Consider the following 27,847-nt stretch of genomic DNA (forward strand, 5'->3'; position numbering starts at 1 on the left):
ACTGAACCTCAAACCAGAAGGATTTATCTGCCTCAACTTCATTTTAAATGCATTGACAAAAGAAATGTTAATGTTTTTTTTTTCTTGCGCATTTTTCTTTTGCGGAAAAATAAAATTATATTATTTTGTTGAAAAAGGAGGATCTTTTTAAAACTTGCATTTAAAGTCCATTTAAAAAAAAGAAAGTCTTAAGCTTTTTTGTCTTGTGGCTCGAGTCCATGCGTCATTAACAACTGAAAATGAGAACTCCTGAGTCATTATGAGCTTCCTCTCTCTCTTCCTTTGTAGCTCACTTACAGGAAGTTGGCTATACTGCATCATCCTCACATTGCAAGTAGGAGGAATTCATCTGTGATTATAAAAATATTGTTTGACTCACCCTACATTTATCATTTAGCATGCTGTTCTGGGAGAAATTTTGCATCATTCTTCTCCCTGATTTTCAACAGACTTGGTGGTCAATGCTTCCTGGAGTTATTTGTTAGCTTTTCCATTCATCTCAATGGCAAATGCTTGGCTGAAGTACATAACTAGCCTAAATTTGAATTAGTAGGGGTGTGCAATATGTATTTTGTAATACCAAATATTATATCATAATAGTTTTAATGATGTGCGAGCTGACATTGTCACTCACTTGGCAAAAAAATACACTTTGAGAGTCCATGCATTCAATGCATGATGTAGCCTAGTACGAGACTACTGAGCATGCGAATATTTATTCAGTATTCAAACAGCATGTCACATTTGGTTACAACGGTCAGCAGCACAGTAAAACTCTCCAAGATGATTCAATATTCCCAGTGTTATATTCATCTGTAGATAAAGGTGGAATTGCATAAAATGACTTGATCACTTGCTGGAGTTTATTGCTGTTTCTAAATGATGTGGTACTCACTGCTGGGTGTCTGTTAGATCCAAGCGTGCCGCACAAGCCCTGAAAAGTGAAGCCAAAACGTCTCGATCGCCCCCCGGTGACTGGTCGTAGTATAGGCCTAGGTCATAAGCCCCGCCTCCCCGTGTTATTCAACGGGACGTGAGACCAACTAGCCTAAACAATTAAATTACACTTCAAATATCTTTTTTCCAAAGGTGTGTTTTTTTTTCATTTGGTGTCGTTTTTATCACGCTGATGTAAGTTCAAGTGTCTGTTTCAAAAATAAGTTGTTTTTAGTTAGTTAAAGTTACGTGATGCGGTGGTGTAACGTCATGATTGACAGCTGTGATTGACAGGTTCTCTGAGCGAAGTAGTCACTGAAGCACCAACGGACATTTTTTTCGGGATCTTCGGAGGACTGAGGAGATTGTATTTATTGTATTTTAACAAGCCTCTTGTCGTACTGCGATCAATTTTTTAAAAAGTGTGCAGAATCCACTCTCCCTGAGTGCATTCTGCGAAAGTGAGCGCAGAGCGTTGATTTCGCGGCTTTACTTCCTGCTCACTACGGCGCAGGTCTGGTCCCGAGATCGCTACTGCGCAGACTCAACTTCCAATATGTCAGCGCCATATCGGGACACTGGCGGCTTCAGTTCTCATCAATGGAAGAGAGCGAAGGGGCGTCGTCCATAATTTTTTACAGTCTATGGTTAGATCACAACAAATAGGACTATGAGAAGACTATGAATTGGCATCACGCACACAGTAACTGGAATTTAAAATTTTGAAGAAAAAGGCTAAAAAAAAAACCGTTGGATAGATATGATACACTAAGAGTTAGATATGATACACTAAGAATTTTCAATGTAGAGTGCTGCGCTGTGACTCCATGTTGCTTTAAAGCACATCATCCTGCACCCGGGATGTGAATAAGATTTAAACAGCACTAGTATCGGATTGTTATCAATATCGGCCGATACTCAGAATTTGGGCGTCGGATCAGTTATGAAAAATGGTATAGGTGCATCCCTAATTTAATTTACTGTTTGTTATAACTTTCACTGTGTGACTAGCCTATACATGTGTGATTTTTGGTGTTAGATGACACCAAAAATCAAGATATTGGGTAAAAGATGCCCCAGTATGAGTTTCAGCCTGTATCATATGATATACAGTAGTTAAAGGGGAAATGAAACAGTCAATCAAGTTTACATGATTTACAAGATGGATTACCACTATAATCAACAATTATATAAGAAACATGACAAATGTAAACATATAAAAGAAAAAAAAAGAAAAAACGTTATATCTTTCGCGGCCAGGGCGCCACCATTGTGCAGTATTCTAACCACGAACAACTAACGACGTCTAACGTTATATGTTATATACAGCAGATGGACTCTGACACGGTAGGCATCGCATCACAACAGCCACACTGACACCAGGTAGCGTTGCAACTTACCAACCCGCTCTTCGTCCCAAACCACCACCGGCTGTTCGACATAACAACGTAACTTACCACTGCTCGGTTCCCACGCCGTATCGGCTCAAATGCATATATTAATACATGCTAACTTACATGGTGTTGACAAGAGACAAGAATATGATGGCAGACATCGCGAACAATGTTTCCATGTGCAGTTTGTTAACATATAACGTTAGACGTCGTCTTTTTGTCTGGTACTAATAAACTTCACTAAAGTTAGCTAAACACTAAGTTAGTGTTAGCTAGTTCATGCTTACAGCTGTTAGCTTATTATGACTGTACCTAATGTTAGTTGTTCGCGGTCAAAACTCCGTGGTGTAGACAGTTTGATGTCGGGATATTCCTTCATTCAGCCAGGTTTATTAAAGCCAACTTTAAGCCACGGGGTTGCCGTGACGTCACATGTTAGAATACTGCACAATGGTGGCGCCCTGGCCGCGAAATATATAAAGTTTTTTCTTTTTTTTCTTTTATATGTTTACATTTGTCGTGTTTCTTATATAATTGTTGATTATAGTGGAAATCCATCTTGTAAATCATGTAAACTTGATTGACTGCTTCATTTCCCCTTTAAGCCATATCACACGAGAAAGAGTGCTGTTTTTCTCAAATCTTCCATTCCACCACATCCCAAAGTTCCTTTTGGATTGAGATCTGGTGACTGTGGAGGCCATTTGAGTATAGTAAACTCATTGTCATGTTCAAAAAGTTTGAGATGATTTGAAATTTGTGATATGGCGCATTATCAGACTGGATTTAGCCATTAGAAGATGGCTACATTGTGGTCATATTGGACATGGTCAGCAACAATACTCAGGTAGGCAAATTGTGCCAAGAAAATATTCCCAACACCATTACACCGCCATCACCAGCCTGAACTGTTGATAAAAGGAGGGATGGATCCATGCTTTCAATGTTGCCAAATTCTGACCCTATCATCTGAATGTCTCTGCAAAAATCAAGACTCATCAGACCAGGCAACGTTTTTCCAATCTTCTATTGTCCAATTTTGGTGAGCCTCAGTTTCCTGTTCTTATCTGACAGGAGAGGCACCCGGTGTGTTCTTCTGTTGTTGTAGACCATCTGCTTCAAGGTTCGACATGTTGTGCATTCGCTTTCCGGCAAATCTCGGTTGTAACGAGTGGTTATTTGAGTTACAACCACTGCCTTTCACTGAGTTGAAACCACTGAGTTGAGTGCCTTTCACTTTGGAAAAAGTACAGAATTTCCTGATCAAAACACATTCAAGACAACGCAGAAATAGGGCTGGGCGATATGGCCAAAATTTAATATCCTGATATAGCTCATTTGATATCCCAATAACGATATACATAACGATATAGCAATTTTTCTGTTAATTCAGTTCATGAATAGTCTATATAAAATTGCAATGTGGAAATGCAGTTTGAAATGATATACAAAACAAATAAAGGTAGTAGGGACTAAATATTTATTTTATTTAGAACCTTTTTTTTCAAGCAAGACTGTTGGTAATGTTAACACCTGCCATTAAAATATTTCAACATATAGCAGCAGCCAACTTTTAACAGTAACAACACCACCCAGACTTCTCTTGTAGCATCATGTAGGTGTAAAGATGTTTCCAAGTAGTATTCTTTGTTCTCTAGAGCAGGCAATAGAAAGCAACCACAAATATTGATAATGGCCTGTATATTTCTATTGGATATAAAAAAGTAACAAACTGAAAACCTCAGGTTTAAAGAGCATGGTGCAGGGCAAAATACCAAACGTAAACTTCAAAGTTTAAAGTGCAGCCACAAAGTCAGCCTCAATATATGTTTTACAAAATCCAACAAGTGAAAAAAACCTTTCAAGTTTGAATGGTAGCAGCAAACAAAAGTAATACAGGCCTGCTGTCATAGCCCCTAAAAATAAATATTGGTTATAAAATACTACACACGGAGCCTTTTAAGTTTAAAATGCAGCAACAAAATCAGCCTCAATATAATTTTACAAAATCCAACAAGTGAAAAAAAAAAACTTTCAACTTTGAATGGTAACAGCAAACAAAAATAATACAGGCCTACTGTCCTAGCCCCTAAAATAAATGTTGGTTACAAAATACTACACACGGAGCCTTTAAGTTTAAAGTGTAGCTGCACAATGATTAGAATATTTAAGAGGTAAATCAAAGAACTTCAAGTAGGATGGATATGAATTGTGAGAACATAAAGATTTGCCAAATCTAAGGCTTCTACAGGTTGAGTGCGAGGAATACGAGCTGGTCAACTCTTGCTGGTTTCAGTGCTGACCTCTGGCATGACACAATGTTCCCACTTGCGCTGAAAGCCCGCTCTGATGGGGAACTTGTGGCAGGGATACATAAATATTTCCTCGCAAGCTTGGCCACTAGGGGAAAATGTACCTCATTTCTCTTCCACCATTCCAGTGGTTCTGTGTCTGGACCTGCTTCCATTAGGAGATAGAGGCTTAGCTCCTTTTCAATTGACTCTCTGCTTAAATGTGGAGCCACTTGGCTTGGCTTTGCTGATGTTTCAGGGCGCTTTCACACTAGCACTTTTGGTGCGCACCCGAGTTCGAATGACGTCAGAGTTCGGTTCGTTTGGATGATGTGAACGCTAGGGCTTGCATAGACTAGTCGAGTAGTCGATAGATCGACTACTTCAACCACTAGTCGACGCTGTCGGAAACAATCGACTACTCAAGCGTCCATTAAACATAAATTAATTAAAAATGGCGAACGTCACCAACAGACAACACGCGTCAGATGTGTGGAAGAATTTCATCAAGAAGGATGACAAAAATATTGCAATTTGGCCAACTCTGCAAGAGGCCGTTATTGCTTCTAAAAACGTGTGGAAAGCGTGCGCGGCCGTGCCGCTGTCTCCTACAAGCACTTGCGCTCCCGTGGCGTCTGTCGTTGCTATGCAACCAAACTGCGCTCTACATGATGACGACGAAGAAGTATCATTCAGCAAAGGATTAATTTATTTATAGCCCTTGCATTAGCTTTACTACTAGATATATTTCTGGAGATGAGAAGGAAAAACCCGCCTGGACAAACTAGCGCACCACGTCCGTTGCTTTCATTATGAGCGTGCTCGCAGCGGCCGCGCGCCTACATTTGAAATAACGACCTTGAGAGCGGAAAAGACGCGATATGTGAACTGCCCCGTCTGAAATGAAAGGCAAGAACTGCTATTTATTTGGCTTTAGACTGTTACATGAAAATTTAAAAATGAAATGTCATAATTATAATGTTTTGAGAGTTTACTTATGTAATTGTTGCATTAGGCTATGAATTAATAAATGTTTATTGATAAGATCTTGCTATTTCATGTCTTTTCATATACAGTAGCATAAACGACGAGTAGTCGAGTAACTCGAGTATTGTTTTGATAAGAAATCGACTAGCAGAAATCAGTAGTCGTGCAACCCCTAGTGAACGCTGTCTTCCGAACTCGGGTGCGCACCCGCGAACCGTACTCGAATCCGCTTAAAAAGGTGGTCTGGGGTACGGTTCATGTGAACTCTGGTACGGTTCGCTGCTGATATGAACGCAATCGAACCAAACCGCGGAAGTGAACCGCTTTTGATGACGTATAATGTGGTGCGTGCCTGCGTGCGTGTGTGTTTAACAACTGTAAAAGGGTATATACACTTACCTTGACGAAAAGCGGGATTGACGCACTGCAAGCAGAGATGATTTCTGCTTGCCTCCACAAAAATTGTCTTCGGCGGAACGGTCGGTCTTTGGAACGGTTTAATACTTTTGCGGCAGACAGACGCAAGTGTGTTTCTGTATCTTTTATTTGAAAACAAAACCAAAGGTTCAAAAAGAAAAAAAAAAGAACAAATGTGAAGCGAGCAAATCTATCCATTTTGACGCCTTTTCATAGCGGTTACCAAGCAACACGAGTACGCACCAGCTGCAGCTTGATGACGCAAGCATACCGCGGTTCAGATACAAATAATAATGTGAACACAGTCCATTGGGGGGCAGGGGGAGGGGGGAGCAATTGAACTCGGGTTTGGAACAGGCAATCGAACCAAGTGTGAAAGCACCCTCAAAGTAGCTGCTCAAACTCTTCTTTTTCTTCTTAGCAGGAACCTCCTCTTGCTCATCCTGACCTACGGCAGTGACTGATGGAGCTGATAGAGGGACTGCCTCTGTTTGTTCAGCCACCAGCTTCTCAGCAGCTCTTGTTTTGATGTAATCCACCCTCTCTTGTTTGATGTATGTGGTTTTGAATCGAGGGTCGACAAGAGAAGCAATGTCAAGCAGGTCCTGGGTTGTCTGGTCATCATACTTTTCATTTAAGTATTTTAGTATGCCCTCTTTTATAGTCGTGGTGAGCTCAGTGTCGCCATCCTGATGCTTGAGTATCTGGTTGTTGAACAGATGGAGGACGGGTTTCAAGTAGGAAACACTTGGGTAAAGCTCCCCAGACAAGGCATCTGTAAACTCTTTGAGAGGACTCAGTGCCTTGTTCATGGATTCCAGAACGTCCATATCCTGCCAAGTTGGGACCAGGTGACGTGTTTTTTTGTCGGCACGGAGAACTTGTGAGAGAGCTTTCTCCTGCTCGATCACCCTTTCAGCCATTGCTTGCATAGAGCCCCACCTCGTAGGGGTTTCTGTGATTAGCTGATGAGGCGGCAAGGGTGGATTTTGATCTGCTTGAGCCTTGGCCTGCTCCTGTCTTCTTTTCCATGAATTGGAGAAGGCAGCCACAATCTTCTTGCAGACGCCGACTGCTCGTTCCACCTCCCTTAGTTTCACACTCCTCTCTGTGTATATAAAGGAGAGGTAAATGTATGATTGTGTACTTTTTAACATGACAGTGTACAGGACTAGTAAAATGTATTAGTTAATTACATTTTATAAATTAATTTATATATATCGCATAATGTGGATTTTCATCTCACAGTTACAATTTTTTAAAACCGTGCAATTCTATCACATAAAAATACATTGTATCTTATGATTATGACATTTTTGTTCCATAACTTTGATTTCATCTTCCTATAGTTTTTATAATTATGACTTTTTACCTTATATGTCAATCTAATTTAACTTTTTTTTTTTTACTATATTTCTGTTGATTTTAAAAAACAAAACACATGTTGGGGTAATAAACCTAATTGAATACTTTATTTGTGAACGATTTATTACATTTTTAGACAAGTTCTGTTGCTGATAGTGACCTCTAGCTTAAAATAATCCTCTAGCAGTAAGGGCAACTATAATTTTGCCCTGACATCATTAAAGTTGATCATCACTGCTCTACATTGTCAGAGTTAAGGGAAGAACCTTTTAAGAAAGGCAGTGGTTCCCAAACCTGTCCTGAAGGTACCCCAACACTGCACGTTTTCTTTGTCTCCCTAATCAAACACACCTGATTCAACTCATCAGCTCATTATCACAAGGGTTAATGAGCTGATGAGTTGAATCAGGTGTGTTTGATTAGGGAGACAAAGAAAATGTGCAGTGTTGGGGTGGCTTCAGGACAGGTTTGGGAACCACTGCTCTAAGGTATTACTGACTGTGTACTGAAATATATTTGTATTATTTTTATATCGATTTAGAGATTAAAGAGCAACTTGCAGGTTAAATTTATAACTGAATTAATACTTGATATTGTCTGAAGAGGTTTTTTAAAAACACATATGTAGAAATTACTAATGAAATCTAATTGGTTGTAGAGATTTTGATGAAAATGTGCTAGGCTCTGGAATACGCCTTTCCCCCTATAGCAACGCGTCATATGACGTATGCCGAGGTAAATATGAGCTCGCGTTCAGCCAGCGCTCTCATTGTGGGTGTAGTAGTTAGAGCAGTAGTGAGCGACAGAGAAAGTTTTAGATCGAGTTTTAGAGAAGCCATAATGGTAAATGATTGTGTTTGTGCTGGTTGCACAAAATCCAGCCTGTCAGGACATCGTGTCCATCATTTTCCTTCTAGGAAAAACAAGGCTTTTCGTTCTTGGGTGCGTTTTGTTCAGGTGAAGAGAGCAGACTTCACTGCCGCGTCTGTCACCGCACACTCGGTCGTTTGTGGCGCACATTTCACTCCGGAGAATTATGCACACATCTTCGGGTTCTCCCGCCGGATGTAGGCGCGAGCACAACATCAACTGGCAAACGCAATGTAAGCGGAACGAAACTGAGCTACTCGTTATTGTGTTTGTGTGGACTGTTTATCAGTTTGGACCAGTGCAGCGCGAGCCTGATCAAGCAACACTGTAGCCTAACTGCGAGATCCAGTAAATAAAGCATTTGAATTCGCCACTGAAGTAATAACATCGCTGCGAGATCTAGTGAGAAATATTCACATTTCTCCGTTATTAACGGATCGAACAGCGCTGACGTGGAAACCAGGAATAAACATTGTGCAATGAATGAACGAACTATCCAGTGTCCACAGATCAGCAACATTCACCATGGCTTTACTGTAGTAACACTAACTGCAACCATGGAAGTTTGGCATTTTCCACTAAGGCCCAGTATGCATCCACCTCCCTGCAACACTGACTTTCCTCAGCTGTAAACATTGCCTCGCATTTCCCACACAAGCACCTATGGAACAAAAAATGTTTGCAGGAATAAATATCTCTCTGTCTCTCGATGAGAAACCGCTAAGTTATATCACGCAACGTTAGTCTGGGCGGATATTAATGAGCATGACAAACGCCTGATCAAAGCTTAGTTTCTGTTATTGTAAGTTCCAATATGTTCTGTCTAACATTAATCCTGGCCTGTCCCTGCTCTCTTGGCAGCCTAGCAGGCTCATAATTGTATGGCTGTGGTCCGTCAACAATTTCCTCAGCGTCCGAAATGTCATTGCAATCCATTTTTCTCTGTTGTTTGAATCGACCGCTCTCCCTCGTGCTACGTCACGACTCTCGCCCGTCACGCCCATTTTCAGATGCGGAAGTAAAATTTTCTCACAAAAACGACTCCAGAAGCCACTGTAGCGTATTTATAAAATTTTTTTTAAGAAAATCTAGTTCCTACATTATTTTTCTATACATTGACTTGTTGGGTCTTCTAACCTGCAAGTTGCTCTTTAAGCACTCACCAATAGCTAGATGAAGACGGTGGCCAAAACACTGTAGGCGTGTCATTTCATTCAGCTGAAGGGCAAGGATGTTGTTGGTGGCATTGTCTGTGGTGACACAGACAAGGTGATCCTCTTGCAGTCCCCACAATTGAAGAGATTCTCTGAGTCCTTTGGCTAGCATTTCTCCAGTGTGGTCTTCCGGGAAATAACTTGTCTGTAAACAGCGGCTGCAGAGGTTCCAATCTTGGTTGATAAAGTGTGTCGTCAGGCTCATATATGGATGTGTCGTTTGGCTCGACCACATATCTGTAGTTGTAGCGTAGAACATCCCCTTGTGAATCTCTGCCTCCACTTTGGCCCGACATGAATCATATAAATCAGGTAGCCTAACCAGGGAGCTACACTAACTTTTTCCACTGGTGGCACTTGCGCTACTAACTTTTTCAGTTACTGGCGCAAAACATGATTTGGTCGCACAAATTGTTTATAGTAAGCCGCTCTGGATAATAATGAACAATAATGAAAATGTATTGCATACAGATGTGCTTTTTATTTTACTTGCCATCTTTTAAACCACATGCCTTCTTGTTTTTGTTTTCTTTAACATTGGTTGGGATAGATTTACTGCAATAGAAAATACAGTACACAATAAAGTGCAAAATGGATTTCAACATGCTATGGTTGGCACAGATGGGCAGACTACTGAACTCTTAAGTAGTGATGCACCGATGTGAAAATTGTGGCCGATACCGATAATAACCTATATTAATATTGCAAGTTATGGCCGATATCAATATCTCTGTATAGAAAACAAATTTACTGATAATCAAATAAAGAGAAATTTTCCAAAACACTTTTTTTTTTTTTTTTTTTTTTTAACTTTAGAAATGACTTATGTTGGGCACCTTTACCTGTGTGCAAAATATGTCACACATAGGACACACATGCATTATATTGCATTGCATTGCATTGCATTGCATATAATGTGTGCTGGTCTAAAATTAAGAAACCCCTAGAAAACAGTAAAAAAACAAAGGAAAAAAAACAAAAAAAAAAACAGGTGTACAATAAAGATAGGCTACTTAATTTATTATTCCAATAACCAAATATGATACTAAATAGCACAGGGAAAAGAGCTTCTATTTGTGACGTGCTGTCTTTGCATTTGAACATTGCACATTTTAAACAGGACACGCATTAGCTGAATGACAATGAATAACCAGATATTGTGTTGAAATAACATTATTAATAATAATAAATATTTAATAATATTTGATTGAATGCCGAATGTTGTGCTTGTTCAATTGAATAAAATTAATACTTTAATTGTGATTAAAATAGTTAGCCTAAATATTAAGTGGCAAATTTTTGCTCAATTATTAAAATTATTTATATATAATATATATAGCACCCCCTCAGCACACGTTAAAAAAATATCTGGCGCCGCCCCTGGTTATAACGGCCCACGTAGCCTATTAAAAAAAATGATTGGGTCTAAATTGGGCTCGGGCTCATACAGTTAATGTGTCGGGCCGGGCTCGGACACAACGGGCTCATGTAGGGTCGGGCTTGATTTTTTGGGCCCGATCTAAGCTCTACTCCTCATTATCCAAGCAAATTGTTTGGGCTTGTTGAGGCTCTCTGATAGCGGTATCTTCAGGCTGGCTAACGTAAACCGGAAGTTCGTTACCGGCTTGTTCTACGTTGCCATAGCGATCACGGGAAAGGTCAGAGTTCGGGAAAGTCGTGGATAGACAGGAGTCCAATAATAGCATAACGAAAAATAATATCAAGTAGGCTAAGTTTGACGAATCCAACATATAACGAGGGCTGTGTTGTAAAACGTCCGTCATTTAACGAATTTTAAAAACACGGATGGATAATACAATATGCTTTCCGACATTTTGACAGAAAAAAAAACATGCAAGAACAGAATTTAAACTATAGCCCGTCAATTTTCATTTTACAATTATCTTCTCTCTGTGTGCGCGCACGTCCGTATAGTGAGAGAGAGAGAGAGAGAGAGAGTCGCGCAGATACAATGGCACGTTTTAATCTAAGTAACGGTCGCGGGGCTGAAGCCAACTTGATGTGTTGAATGCTCAGAGCACGTTATAAAACGTATTCTTAAAATACACATTTCTGTTTTAATAAATGGTCATAGTACATTGCCTAAAACATAGGTACAAAAATAATCAGTGATACATTTGCGACCCATTAAAAATTTTGGTCGCAATGGCATTTCAAAAGGTCGCATATGCGACCATTTTGGTTGCAGTGTAGTTCCCTGCTAACACAACTTTAGTAATGTGTTTTCGGCTGGGCATTTCGTATCTCGGATCGAGTATTTGCACCAACTCACAAAACCCGCGTTTCTCGACCGTGTAGATTGGAACCATATCTTTGCAGATATGCTTGGCAACAGCAGAAGTGATCTCCTTCCATCTGCGGGAGCTATGGCTATATGGTGTGCCACGGGTAAAAGCCTGTTGCAGCGTCTGTGTCTGGAGTTTGTTTTGAGCGCTTACGGCACCACTCGACGCTGCTTTTGCAGTTTTTGCACGTTGACTCTCTCTGTATTCTTTTTCGTGGTTCTTGCGCAGGTGATAAAATAAATTAGTAGTGTTGGAGTCCGTTGTTGGCACTGGGAGCCGGCAAACTTTACAAACAACTGTTGTCTGGTCCACGTTGGTCTTCTTATATCCAAACCACATCCATGCGACAGAAGTCGCCCCTCTTTTAGGTACAAGCTCCTCGGTTTGGGTTGGCTGGTCATCTTGTTGAGAATTACCCTGGTCTGAACCGCGTCTACTACCGTCTTCCTCCATGTTTGTTTATGTATTGCAGCGTGCGTGCGTGCATGGGCATGCCGTGAGGTGCATCTTGACGTAAAATTCTGCCGTAAAACGCCTTATCGTGGTGTAAACGATAGAGCCTTATATAAAACGATAGACATTTTCTATCATCCAGACGATATATTTTGTCATATCGCCCAGCCCTACGCAGAAACAAGCAAATCATATGTGACGCGCGCTGACAAAATAAGTTAGAATGCGCACAGGCTAATTACAGTCTAAAGGCAAAACAAGTGAAAAATGTCAATATTGTTCGAATTTGAGTTTTTCACAAAAATTTGTTCATTAAGCCCTCGTCTAGCAATCCCAATGCTCCAAATAGCAATTAAACATCTAAAAGTATCTTTATTTGAATGTTTTCTGAGAGGAGTACCTTTCCTTTGTCCATGAAAAATGCTGCTTTTCTTTGCTCGGTTCTCGACAACTGGCGCTTCCCCTCAGCACAAGTTTGGTATTGTTTGAAAAGGGCAGGATTCCAACTTTGTGAATATTCATAGCGAGTTCTCGATGGCATGTATGGAAGGCATTTTCTGCCAAATTTAAATAAATAAATGAAATGATTAAAATGAAAATTAAAACCAGATTAACAATTTCATTACAGAAAACAGTACGCAAAAAATGTGACAAAATTGAGAATGAAATTAAATGATTTCATTTTCACCACATTATCCCTGTCAAATTGAAAAATAAAATGCAATTGGTGATTTCACATTTCATTTCCACTACAGTCTCGAGGCAAGACTGCCAATATTAAAATGAAAAGCCAAACGTGAAAAAGAAACTACAAATACAGTTTTTACAATGCTCTTTAGTAACGCTCACGCAATAATAGTGACACAATTCAAATACAAATGTAAATTTTCGTTTTCATTTTAATTCCCCTTTTATTTCAGTTTTCATTTTCGTTTTCATTTTCAAAGACAACCTGCATGCAAATAATATGTTAATGAGTGGGTGTGGCTTATTCTAGTAACGGCGCTGAGACACCCTTCTACAGCGTAGAGGCTTCGGTGTAGGTCCGACGCAGAAGTATGAAACAGGCTTAAGTCATCGTCCCGTGTGCATGAGTTGAATGTGTGAAACGAAATTATTTAAATGTGATTATATTGTAATCGAGACGACGAGATATGGCGAAATCTGTTAGTGAGCTTTTGCGGGAAGCTGCCGCAGCATTAGAACATGGAAACAACCAGCCTGACCATGTTAGTTATAGTGTTAGACTCAGACTAGACCATAATCGACGATGAGGTTCATTCATGTATTAGGCTGTTTTAGAAATTCAACTATTTGGGTGTACAGAAGTCTTAGTAACACAATTTCTACAACAATTATAGTCAGATATTAACCATCAGAGGTCGGCAATCACGCCGGCGTGATCTGCACGCTTTTTTCCTTATGAGTTGAATTGAGACCCCAAATACTCTTTTGACTTTGATTTTACAAAACAAGTTTCATACATCAATCGATTCTGTTAAATGTGTATTATTTTTGTGTATACTCACAATAAAAACAAAGTGTTGTGCTTTTTGCCAAATAAAGAAAAAGAAACACGAAGCGAGTTCTGCCTTCTCTCTGCCAGTGTAGTCCATCTGAAACGCGTCCGAAAATGAGCAATAACTCAGCGAATACTCAGTCAAACAGGCATACAGTCACACAGGCATGAAGCTTGAATTCTCTTCTTTTAAATGAAGCAATTTATATAAAAAACAAATATTCTCATCTTGTGAAATCGGTATTAAAAGAGAGCGATTCCAGTCAACCTCATTAGAGCTAATTCAAATGTAATGTGACTCCGCCCACGGAGAGCGCACGCTATTCAAACGCAAATGGCTGAGGTAATCCGCGCAATCCTGTGAACGCCCCCATCAGCTCGAGAAAACCAAAACACAAGTTTATTCAGAACATTACTTGTTTACAACGCAGCGCTGTGAGGAATAATGAGGAATACGGGGAATACGAGCTGAGGAATACTAGTAAGTTTTTCCTTCTCGGGTTTCTGTTTATGAATGAATGAACGGCATAGATGCGCGCTGTTTACCACAGCTGGCAAAAAACAATATTACGTGACAGTTCTCCATTATGGACACGAGCGCTCTAAAAAAAGCACTACAAGACTTTCAAACTTTCACAGAGACCTCAAAACAGAAAGTACAAATCCTTTCTTTAAAACGAATTTCGTTTTGTATCAATTGTATCTTAATTTTAATATTTTTTTCATTAACAAACTTCCTGGATTTAAAGTAAATATAGGCTAGCAATCACTACATAAGGTGCTTGAACTGGACTCTCTCCTCTTGAACTAGCCTACTTGCCTCACGTCTAAAAAATGTGAAATATATTTACAGAAAGCTGGTTCTAAACAAAACCATCCAAAACAAAAAACTATGTAGCCTAATAAATGTGCATTTCTCCGGTGCGTTCACTTGCCTACTGCGAAGATCGCGAGTCAAAAGCCTATCGTCAACAACGTATTAAACTGCAAATTAACAATATGCCCTAATATTTCATGAAAACAACGTTACAGTCAGGCGAAATATGAAAGACAACATCTTGTTGACTAGATTTGGGTACAGTTTTTACTGTAGAATACACTGCCACGTCAAATAAGCTTTTGTTTAGCAATTTCTATATATAAATTACTATTTTTGTCAAAAATAAGTCATCAACTAAGATGTTAGCTGTTCCAATGTTGACTAAATTCAAACTAATGAATACATAGATAAAATGTAGGCCTATAATCATTTTTTTTTTTACAAAGAAAGAGTACATTTGAAATATTGTTGAAATTGTAATTATTGTTGTAATTGTAACCTTTTTAATAAAATAGCAAAACATATTTACAAGATAGATGTAAGCAAAATCTTAAATGGTCAATATAAGTCTTCTTCTAAATATATCTTTTGTCCTTACATTGTGGCTCAGTCAGTTTCACACCTGAGTGAATGGCTCATCATTATGCAGAGTGGGTGGGACATTGTAATCTAAGGTGTAAACTACTCCTCCCCCTCGCATATTGGCTTTCCAAGCAAAACCTGTTTTACATCAATTTAAATCAATGTATGGTTTTATGTGAACGATAAAGCAAGAATATTTTCACATAATTTTGAAGAAAAAATTCTAGGCGAGGACATTCATTAGTCAAAAGTCTTATTGACACATATTTACTATGTGTTTTGTGGCCTTATTTCAGAAATTTTTGTTTTTAGTCTTTTCAATTTCCATGCATAAACATTATTCTCTCAAAAATGAAAACATGTACATACACGTGGCTCACATATTATTGTAGCCCTGTTTGTGCTTTAAAGAGTGAATTTACACCTTTGCCATTAATATGTTTATAAGCAACTGAAAAAAGCACAAATGTCAGGGCATGTCAGAACATCTCAAGGGCCCCAAAAACTGCCCAGACCCCAGAGGGTTAATACCCAATGGCTTTAACCGAGAACCTCGGCCAATGTTTCATATTCGCGTCGTGCATATAACAACGCCCTTCAGCCGTGACTTATTCAGATACAGTATCAGGACAGCCTGTATCTGTCCGCTGTTTAACTGTTACGTGTCTTTTGGTTATTTTAAGTTTGTGTACAAAAAGAATCACAATGCTGGTTTTCATTTCCAGTAACAACTTCTGGATGAGATCGAGAAAGCGAGTGTAGACCACCTGCATTTACAGTAGGCTAGATATAGCATTTTCCTTCAGGTCAGTCCTGTATTCATAATAAAAAATCTGTTTGAATGTCCTGTGTGATATCTTGTACTTTTAACAGTTAATAGGGGTTGTCCGTGCCTGTAGTCATGTCAGTTGTGTGCGTCTTTCTTCTCCGTGATCACAAGTTTGAGTCATTTCAAAAGTCTTCTCTGACTGACTCACTCATTAAGACAGTCTTTGTCTCCATCTAATGGAGAACTAATGTAACTTCTTCTGTTGCTTTATGGTCAGGGACTATTTTTTTTTTTTCTCCAGCGGATGGAATTGGCTTTTAGTGATTAATTTTACTTCATGAAAGTTCCATAGATATATATGTTTCGGGATTAATATTTGTATTGCGTGGTAACCGTTTTATAAAAACAATAAGGTACTCTAGTGCTGTATCATCTGAATAAGTCACGGCTGAAGGGCGTTGTTAGGCGCGACGCGCATGAAACATTGCCCGAGGTTCTCGGTTAAAGCCTTTGGATATTAATGTCTGGCTATAATGGTTGTAGAAATTGTGTTACTAAGACTTCTGTACACCCAAATAGTTGAATTTCCAAAACAGCCTAATACATGAATGAACCTCATCGTCGATTATGGTCTAGTCTGAGTCTAACACTATAACTAACATGGTCAGGCTGGTTGTTTCCATGTTCTAATGCTGCGGCAGCTTCCCGCAAAAGCTCACTAACAGATTTCGCCATATCTCGTCGTCTCGATTACAATATAATCACATTTAAATAATTTTGTTTCACACATTCAACTCATGCACACGGGACGATGACTTCGCTTTACAGAAGGCGTGTCTCAGCGCCGTTACTAGAATAAGCCACACCCACTCATTAACATATAATTTGCATGCAGGTTGTCTTTGAAAACGAAAACGAAAACTGTGAAATAAAAGAGGAATTAAAATGAAAACGAAAATTTACATTTGTATTTGAATTGTGTCACTATTATTGCATGAGTGTCACCAAAGAGCATTGTAAAAACTGTATTTGTAGTTTCTTTTTCACGTTTGGCTTTTCATTTTAATATTGGCAGTCTTGCCTTGAGACTGTAGTGGAAATGAAATGTGAAATCACCAATTGCATTTTATTTTTCAATTTGACAGGGATAATGCTGTGAAAATGAAATCATTTAATTTCATTCTCAATTTTGTCACATTTTTTGCGAACTGTTTTCTGTAATGAAATTGTTAATCTGGTTTTAATTTTCATTTTAATCATTTAATTTATTTATTTAAATTTGGCAGAAAATGCCTTCCATAGGCATGAGTCTGAACCAATGAAATGTGATTTTCAAACTCATGCTGATGTAAACAAAATGATGTTTCTCGTGCTGACTGACACATCCAAAGCGTGTGCACAAAGACGCTTCTCAGACACACGTATACAGAATTTACAGCATCTTTTGCAGCGATTTTTGTGTGAGCATATCAGTGAACACCCCTGACCACTCAGTGAGTTTCAAGTCTTTGTAAACGAAAGTTTAATGCGTTTAAGGAAGGATTGTTCCAGTGCACCTATGCAGCCATTGTGGAGGTGGGGGGGGGGTGCTACTACAGAAACCGAAAATTCTCGGGACAGCAGCATGTGTCCAAATTTCAATCTTAACCATTCTATTTTCTGTAAACAGGGCTTCAAGTGTAAAATACCGAACTTGTCCTTTAACTATTTTTGTGAGCTTATCTAAAGTGAGGACTATTTATGCCATGTAAAGCTTTTACAAAGGAGATTTAAAGGCTCAAGTATTAAAAAATAACATTCCAATTAATTGCATGTGGGTCGCAGGTGGATAAGTTATAGGTGTTTAATTAATGGGTTGATTTTAATAAACACATAGAACTCTCATTTCACTGTAAATCACAACAAATGTACGTCACTCCTTTTACGTTCGTTTTCAACAACAAAAACAACAACGTATAAAGCCTATCTCTTCAAGGGAAAATCAATGAAGGAAAAAATATACGTCTTGTGGCAGAATTTTACTTAAATAGTTAACCAGGATGAATTAAGTGTTGGGTTAGGGTATGTGATATGTAATGGGCTGTGAAGCGCGTTATATGACAAATTAATAAAGCCTATATCCAGCCTTTACTTGGGTTGAACGTAGGCTATTTAATTTCTTGTGTGTGTGTTCGGGAAGTTGCAGTGACAAAAACAGTGACATAGCCTGTGTTTAGGCTATTAAGGAAATATATATTTTGCCAAAGAAGAACTTTTACCTTTTTTTAAACATGTAAAACAGCCTACTTCAGTTTAATATGTTACCATATCATCACGCTTAACACTGAAAATTTGAATAATTGTAATGTGACTATCGGGTGTGGATATCTAAATCAGAAAAGCATTGGTGTGGGTGGATGATTTATTTTTAGCTGCAGATTCGGGTGACGTTAGAGCTGATCTGCGCATCTCTGATATGAAGAATATGAAAAGCTTTGAGAGTTCAGGCCTAAACCAGCCAAAGTACTAGCACAAAAACACACTCAGTAAAATATTGTCTAATTATAAATGACATAATCCTAGAAAATATCAAGAAATCTTTTTTTTATTTTTTATTATTAATATTGCATACCCCTATTATACGTAATTGATTTTTGCTGTGAGATGGTATAATTATGGCTTCTATTAGCAGGGGCTAACAGGGTAAGAATTATAGTAAAGTCCTCTGTTTTTAGCATATCATTTTACCATTTTACCTGCAAAGTGATATTTCATTGAAGATGGCTGCAAATAGAGAAGAGATGTCTTGCAAGCGTCACAATCACACCAGGCTCTCCCTCCTCACTCACACAATCTTCACAGTCTCCAGAATACTTATCACCAGAACCTGTCCCTCGTCAGCAGCACACCAATCACTGCACTTAATAAACCCAGCGCTGGCAGCACACATAACATATAGCTTTTGTGAGAGCTCTTTTGACTTGGCCATATTTGCTACTCAACTGTAACACATAGCCTACATTGGCTAAATGTATGTGTAACAGCACAAGGTAATTAAATTTTGTTATAGAGTTTCCAAAGGCTTAATTGTGTTTTAACACAATTTTGTACCATACAAATAAAAAAAAAATTAAGAATCAATATTGGATAATAAAAATGTATAACTGAAAAAAAAAAAAAAACAGCTTAAATCCAATTAATCAATAATATCAACCCATCCCTATTGCCCAACATGCTGTCAAGAGAAGGATATTGAATTGGTTTAAAACGGCTCTTTTTATGCCAAAAGCCTTTATTTAAATTTGCAATATATGTGGAGAGAACTAGGGCTGAACGATACATCGAATTTTCATCGTCATCGCGATATGAACTCGCGCGATGAACACATCGCAACAGACAGCCTGACACGATGAATAATGCCTGGTTCAGATCACATTCACTCGCGCACACACTCACTCACTCACTCACTCACTCACTCACTCACTCACTCACTCTCTCGCACACTCACTCTCTCGCACACACACACACACTCACTGTCCCTCGAACACTCACTCACTCGCGCGCACACACACACACACACACACACACACTGTCCCGCTCACTCATTCACTCGCGCTCACTCACTCGCGCACACACACACACACACACACTCACTGTTGCTCGCACTCGCTCTCGCTCACATACTCCGTCGTGGAGGGCTGTTAAAAAATTAAACATGCTAGTCTTTCTGTTGTGAAGCATCAGGTTGTCGCCCACTATACGAGATGAAACGATCGAATCTTGCGTCCCGACGCCCGTTGACGTTTACGAATCCCTACGTCAAACGGATCGTGCCAAAATCGTGTAATCTGAACCAGACTGGTAATAAATGTTTGACCTAACACGCAAAGAACCTATTAAAGCACTAAGACATGGGAACAGTATAGCTAAAATTCACATTTGAATATTTATCGCAAGTCATATCGTCATCGCAATATTAAACAATGTTATCGCATATCGCAGCTTTTCCTCATATCGTGCAGCCCTAGAGAGAACATTTATTTTTCATAGAGAATAGTCTGTAGAATAGTACTTTGATCCTTATTTAAATAGATGAAATTTAGTGGTGGAGGGTGTAAAAATTACAATGACCAATCTGACATTCTGGCTAGGTTTGTTTTTAAAGCCTGCTTTTTGAGGTTTAGATTTTGCCTCATTGTTTTTTGGACGGTGGATTTCAATTTGGGTCACTTTATATGGGACAACATCATGAGACCGACATGTTTTTCATAGTCAAACTGAAGGTTATCTTCAGATCACCATCGTTCTGTTTGCAAGCTAGAGCGAAGTGTGCTAACCTTTCTTCTGCTGAAACTGCTGATGTAGGCTATTAATAGCAAGGATAAATGTTAAATTTTCTTGTCCCTAAGGCTGAAATTTTGGCTGCAATACAAAGAGATGCAAATACAGTATGCAAGACGTAACTAATGCAAAAACAACATTTTGACCTGAATAAATGGCTGTAATGACGCTCTGTTAGGTGGGTCGTTATGCAATGGTTTTGTTGCTGTGGACCTGCAACCTATTGAGATGTGGATTATCATTGGTTACACTTACACTCAAATTTCAGCATTTATAAATGTATGCATTTTAAATTATGACTTTACATTTGTCAATCAACTGAAGTTCCATATCATGGATACTTGTGTGCTCTCTGTTTGCTGTGTGATCTTCAGATGGGCTTTTTGGGTATACTTAAGTCATATGACCGTCAAACAGTCTTCATACTGTGCTGTAATCAGATAAGCATTCACAGGCTTCCTCTAATTACACCAACCCAACATACATTTACTGTCTTCTCACCAACAGTAGTCAGTGTGCATGTGTGTGCAGTTTTACAGGCATTTGAATTGAAGTGGTTGAATTACTTTTAGAATTGTTTTTCCACTGTTTTTGGGGTCTATCCATCTCAAGTGGTCCAATGTGTCTACACCATGTCCAAATTTTGTCACATCGCATCTCAACAGCTCGAGGTCCTGAATCCATTTTTTGCAAACACCTTTAAAACCACTTGTTTTTTTGTTTTTTTTTGCCAAAAAAGTTGACCGCTGTGATTAAACCACTGATCTATATAAATGACTGGATTGCTCATTGTGTTCTAAACTGCCAACAGGCAGTGAAGCCACTGGAAGTGTTTTAGAGGCCATCATCTTACGACAGTGGACATCATTGACCTAAAATCACCCGATTTGCAGCATATCAGTCACACATTAATAATTTTAAAGATATATGTACATTAATTGATACTTTGAACGTTATCTGTAATGTTGGTAGGGATGCACCGATATGAACATTTTGGCCAATACGGATAACCGATAAGTCTTTATATTTGAAAGCCGATTAACCGATATATAAAATCTAAATCTTTAAATCTAAATCTTAAAAAATATATATATATATAATTTTTGAGAGCCCGATTACAAAAACAAAAGTCTCACCATTAAAAGCCATGTCCCAAGCACACAATTATAATGTTCTTATTGTAAATTTTATGTAGCCTATATCCTTTTCAAAGTGATTCCAATCATATTTCAAGCAATTCAAAGCCATCTTGGCGAACTGAAGTGTCTCAACTGAAGGAAATAATCCATTATTTATCAGCTTTAATATATCGGCCACATTTTCTAAAAATAAAAATAATTCAGCAGAGGCAGGGATATTATGACCAGAAGAATGAAATTCTCTCTATCCCGCCAGCAAATCGCCCTGCCCATTCATGACAACTGCTCTCTCTTAGTCAGTGGCAGTGCCAACACAGATTTGAATATTCAGCTGTGAGCGCACTTGTCAAAGGTTTTATAGACATTGCAAATTCAGTGTCATGTAGGAATAAGATGTGATCTTTTAACGATTAATTATGCAGCTCTACAATCTAAATTGCAAAAACAATTTGTTTTACACATTATACTTGAATATTAGGCCAGTTATTGCTGTTTGTAAATGGAAAGACAAGAACAGAGAGTGGAAAGTAAAGAGTAGGAATTAGGAAGATGTGTTTTTTTTGTTTTTTTTTTTGTTTGTTTTTTTTGTGAACTGAGCAGGTCTTTCTCACTGATTTTTGATGTTCATATATTATCATTCCACATCTCTTGGGATGTTGTAAATGGTTGAGCCTATGCACATTTGCATCCCACCATTATTCAAGTCATTGAGAGCAACCCACAAGGGTATATGCTCAGCTCTCTGCAGAACACATTAGCTCCCTCACCCTCTCCCCTTCTCTGGTTTGAAGAGCACTTATGCCTCTTTCAGTCAATGGCCACCTGTCCATTCCTCTCATATTACCTTTGCTTTGTTTACTAATATGCCACTAATATATCACTTTGAGTCACCCAGTCTCTGTGCATCAACTGTTTTAAAGATCTTCTAGGGTGAAACCTACACTCAGACATAATTAATTTAACGATAAAATAAAAACAAAATTATTTTCATGTTTTATAATAACTTCCAACAAATTTAAATCGGCACAAAGTCACAAACCTAAAAAGTTAGAACTTACAATCTGTATCAAATTCTAAAGTTTGACAGGGTTTATCTGGCTTGGGTCAGGTAGAAGACCTCTTGCTTAGAATACTATATTGGCAGGTGAATACTTTATCATCAAGTTAGCCAAAACACTTATTAAACCAACATGCAAGAATGTGTAGAATTTCTGCTGAATTCTGTTGGTGCAGATTATGTACAGTAGGCCTAGTTATGATGAAACTCTGAAGTGTAGCACTTGTTAAGTGTTTGTGTCCAGCAATCCCATTGGGATTAAACTATTTCCTGTAACATAATCTGAACTCAGCCATCTAACTCCAGTGTTTCCCACTGGACTTTTTTTTCTTGTGAACCCACAGAAGACAATTTTGATCATTTTAAAGTTAAATACATCAACCTGGTACACCTTGAGAGTTAAAAATTAAGAGCTCCAACCTCATTGTCCAAATGAAGTCTTTAGATTGGCTTGTACCTGGACTTTTTAGGTGTGATATAGTGTATCAGTCTACATTACATGTACATTTACACTGGTGTTTTAGGGAGCCGAACAATTAGAATATTATTAATAATACTAATAATATTAATATTAATAATAACTACTACTATACTACTACTACTACTACTAATAATAATAATAATAATAATTATTATTATTAGGGATGCACCGATGCATCGGCTGAACATCGGTAACGGCCGATATTTGCCTCGTTAACTGCCATCGGCCATCGGGAAATAAAAATGACATTCGCCGATGTCACATGGGCGTCAGTTTGGTTTGATATGCTGGGGACAGAGACGCATTCGGAAGTGCATTTTCAGAAGTGCTGGGTACAATGACGCATTTATTTATTTATTTTTCTATGAGAAAACTCCTTTTCTCGAGAAAAGAACGACCATGGTGTGTAGCAGAAGAAGCGGCGGAGTATGCACGATCCGCGAGTGCTGAAGACGTTCTGCACGGCTTTGATGGGTGCGCAGGAGGACACAAATGGGCGGCGACCGCTTCTTCCAGTGGCGGGAGCTTTTCCCTCAGCGCCGTCAACAGATAGAGCGTTAACTGTACACACCGCCGCCGACTTGAGCTGCAAAGAAGCTCTGGCCTCCCTGTCAAGGACGCTTGTCAAAAAGTACGGGGAAGCTTGACCGCTCTGAATAGTGAGTGAGAGCGCGCGCGCGGTCGGGGCTCTCTCTCTCTCTCGCAGAAGAGCGCGTGCGCGTTTAAAATTTAATATGAACATTCACCCGTGTTTTTTCCCTCATAAATGCGAACACGAAAAATAAAATGAATATTATAATGTTTTTTTTGTTGGGTCAGACAATGATTACCAAATTTCTCTCTCATATTGCTCCTCATAACAACTGAAAAAGAACTTATAAATAAGGTTATAACTGTCAACCAGAAAGTGACATTAAAGGTTTTTTTTGTTTCATAAATTGCTTGGTCTGATTGAATTTGTGCTCATTCTAGGATAGTGTGATCAAGAGCCGAAAGACTTGTATGTTTCAGTGGCACAAAAGAAGGAATAAATAACAAAAAGAAAAAACATCGGCATCGGCATCGGCCATCGGCCAAGTTGTTATGTTAAACATCGGTATCGGTATCGGCCCAGAATTTCCCAATCGGTGCATCCCTAATTATTATTATTATTATTATTATTATAATTATAATAATAATTATTATTATTATTATACTTCACTTGAAATGCTGTAATCAAATGTCCACATAATGTTGGAAATTATGTGAATGTGAAAATAATGCATAACTGCTGCATGTTGTGTTCCAAAATGCCCACTAAACTCGTTTTTTTTTTGCATTCATTGTGAACTATCCTGCTCCTAGACACAGAAAACACTGGATCACAAGCTGATCACATGAGCAAAGTGTGCACTTTGCTTTGAAACATGCTGTGCAACAGTTTACTTATTAAATCGCAGCCCTTTGTGATTTGATAAGGGCACAAAGCCATTTCATGCTTTTAAATTTTTGTTCATTTGACAGTTGCAATGCCAAAGCAATTGTACAAAATGCAACGTTAGAGAGCTTTATTATTAGAAATGTTAAAATATTCTCGGTTCATTTTGAAACTAGAATGAGGTAGAACCAGAGTCTAGGTAAATTAATGAGAAAGTCTGACCCTCTGCTTACTTTTGTTGCTTTGTCTACAGAACAAGTATTTAGAGTCACAAACTGAGAAGACCATGCTGAAAGGGGGCACTGTCAAGGCGGCACTGCCCAGAATGGGTGCTCCGGAGCGTCCAAAACTGTCTACAAGTATCTCTCAAGGCTCGTACTCCAGCAACATCGGGATGAAGACCTCCAGATCATCCAGCACCATCGCCTCTGATCTGCGACTCAGCAAGGTGATCTGTATGATCTAATATGATAATGCAATGAATGAGAAGTGGGAATTATGGGACCCTGACACAGCACAGGTTCTTGAGTTAACAAACAACAAATGTAAAACACTAAGTAAGCTGTAAGATGTGATGCCACACCCAAAGATGTTTCTAACGTGTACAGTACACAGGACCAATTAAAAATTACATTTGACACACAATCTTTACCTGTGTATTGTATGCTCTTCTGTATGGTATACTATAGTTTTATTTTCCTCTCATAAAAACTGTATTTTATTATATATATATAAGTCACTAATATTAGGACAGGGCTGTATAGCTAAAAATATTTTCAATATGTATTATTAATACTGAAAACTCACTAAACTCACTGTTTTGAATCCAAAATAATGTAATTTATGTTATTCATACATTAAAGAGGTTTGTTTAAGACAGCTGGGGATATGTCGTCATTTCGTTGCTATTGCAAACAGTTAAAAAATAAATTTGTCAATGAGTTATTTTCAAGAGATTAGTTTAAAAACTTTGAGTTTTTATAAGTAATTGAATAATTTATTTAAATTGTTTTTTTTTTTAAATAATAAAAAATACAAATGAATTAAAGCGTTTTTAATTAGACTGACACAATTAATATTTTGTCAGAACATCTAGTAAATTACATGGTATTTTGTTTAGTTGCCTATTCAGAATTGTGTGAGAATCGTGATTTCTATTTAATTGTGATCCTTAATTTATCCAGAATTGAGCAGCTCTAGTATACAGATTCATTTTCAAAGAGAAAAACTGTTCATTTAAATGCATAAATCAGCTAAAAGATACTTTTATCAAATGTTATAAGTACACAAGCATAAATGGCCTCTGACATAACAGACATGGACTAAAAGTCACAGAACTCCCATTTTCATTTCACGAAGTATGACTTTGTAATGCTGAATAAAAAACATATTTTAAAGGTGACATATTATGCCCTTTTTCGCAAGATGTAATATAAATCTCTGGTGTCCCCAGAATGTGTCTGTGAAATTTCAGCTCAAAATAATCCCCAGATCATTTATTATTAGCTTGTCAAATTTGCCCCTTTTTGGGTATGAGCAAATGAGCTGCTGCTCCTCGCCCCTGTTCAGAAGAGGGGCAATCCTTTACACGAGCTTCGGATACTCTGGCAATAACAAAACACGCCAATAACTCATCTAAAATCTCAGAAATAACCAGTATTGGAGTGCAGCCTTACAGAGAGACTCAGGAAGAGGTTGCAACTTTTAGAGGCACCTGGACGTTTCTGAATGGTTAGTGGATATATTTATGCAGTTGTTGTGGAGTTACATTGATTCATCTCATCCACTTTCATGTACCATCATGTTTAACTTTAACACAAGTTGACACAGTTCCCTGAGGTCTTTACAAGACAGCTGTGACATTTTTTGGTCAAATAGTGTTCTGTGCTCGTCTGTTCAGCCAACGACAGAACAGTTTGCATGCTTTGCTCGAACTTTTGCCATTGCATTAGAACTGGTTACACTGTTGTCGCTTGCGAAAACCAAATGGCAGCACCGTGGGTGGAAATGTGCAGATTAAGGGGAGGTAATATTATATGGTAATATTATGGAGGTAATATGCTTGCAGTGAAAGGCTTACTAAAACAAAGTTACTGGGTTGTCACTTTTCACGGTTTCTGGGTTGGTAGATGCACCGGGGACCCGATTATAACACTTAAACATGGAAAAAGTCTGATTTTCATGATATGTCCCCTTTAACAGAAATTTGATTCTCAGCTGTTTTCACTGCCAGTAACTTGTGTTCTTTTGTGTAGATAAAAAGGGCGAGCAGTGATGATGCTCTGGCTAAACCTGTTCTGGGTTCAGTGGCTGCAGTGTCCCGCATGAAGAAGACCATCACCACAGGAGCCATTTCTGAGCTTACAGACAACAGACCACGCAGTGCTTCAAGTAGGATTTTACTACCTATAAACATAAATCTCATGTTGTCATACTTATTTCCTAAAAGTGTGCAGTCTGTACAGCAATGATTTTGTTACTTTTTAAATGATTTAATGATGTTTATTTAATATTAGTCAATCTCTTAAATGGTAAGTAACATTTGGATGGAATACTTTATTTCAGATATTCACGTTTCACTATAGTGATATTAATCAGGGTTTCTGCTGGTCTTAAAAAGTCTTAATTTGCCCTTAAATCAGAGCAGAAAGTCTTAAATTCATAAAATCATGGCATTAAACGTTGCATGCATTTCAAAAAAGGAATATCTTCCTCAGTATTTTTGTCCTGTTTCCAACACAGATATCTAAACATCTTTAAATCAAGACACATTCACTTGAGATGCAAATGTAAAATAAAAAATTGGACAATAATAATTGAGTCCCAATTGTTCTTAAAACAAGAACAAATATCTGTCAGTGAGTTATTAATGTATATTCTGAGCCCATTGGGAGATATTTGTTCTTGTTTTAATCATAAACTCACTTCATTTTCATTAATTTCAAAGAAAACCCTTCAATTCCCTTCAATTTAATCTTTTAATTTTCTTTACTTGGTCTTAAAAAGATCTTTCTAAAATGTACCTTCATAATACCTGCAGAAACATTGTTTATACATAGTAGATAAACTCTCCCAGTACAAGAAATATCATGACATGGGTAACACCATTTGATGAATGGTAAAAAGATTTTTTTTTAGTAGCTTTTTTTTTAGTTTTGCTGTTTTTCATGTGATCAGACTGTAACCTGCACATATCAAAATATGTCATTCATTCATGTCATGTCAGTATTTTCATAAAATGTTAAAGGGATTTGCTCACCAATAATGTAAGTTCTGTCATCATTTACTCACATGTTGCTTCAAACCTGATAAACATCAAACATAAAATTAAGTTATTTTAAATAAAGAGTATAACCAAACCGTTTTGGTGACCATTGACCTTTATTGTATAGACAAAAAACACTGAGACATTTCTCAAAATATCTTCCTAATGTTCCACAGAAGACAGCAAGTCATACAGGTTTAAAATAACATTATAGTGAGTAAATTATGGATGCATTTTTGTGCTGG

At 38.1% G+C, this 27,847-nt stretch overlaps 1 protein-coding gene across 1 annotated transcript in view; it reads left to right on the forward strand.

Moving 5' to 3' along the window:
- specc1 (sperm antigen with calponin homology and coiled-coil domains 1) overlaps window positions 1-27,847 on the forward strand; it is a 251,157-nt gene that overhangs the window by 64,765 nt on the left and 158,545 nt on the right. Inside the window, exons 2-3 of the mRNA XM_081366268.1 lie at window positions 24,591-24,785; window positions 26,593-26,728. Of these exons, the coding sequence (XP_081222394.1) occupies window positions 24,624-24,785; window positions 26,593-26,728 (298 nt within the window). The 5' untranslated portion in view covers window positions 24,591-24,623. The remainder of the gene's footprint in view (window positions 1-24,590; window positions 24,786-26,592; window positions 26,729-27,847) is intronic.

Source organism: Scardinius erythrophthalmus (assembly GCF_964197995.2).
Source record: "Scardinius erythrophthalmus genome assembly, chromosome: 5".
Classification (NCBI taxonomy): domain Eukaryota; kingdom Metazoa; phylum Chordata; class Actinopteri; order Cypriniformes; family Leuciscidae; genus Scardinius; species Scardinius erythrophthalmus.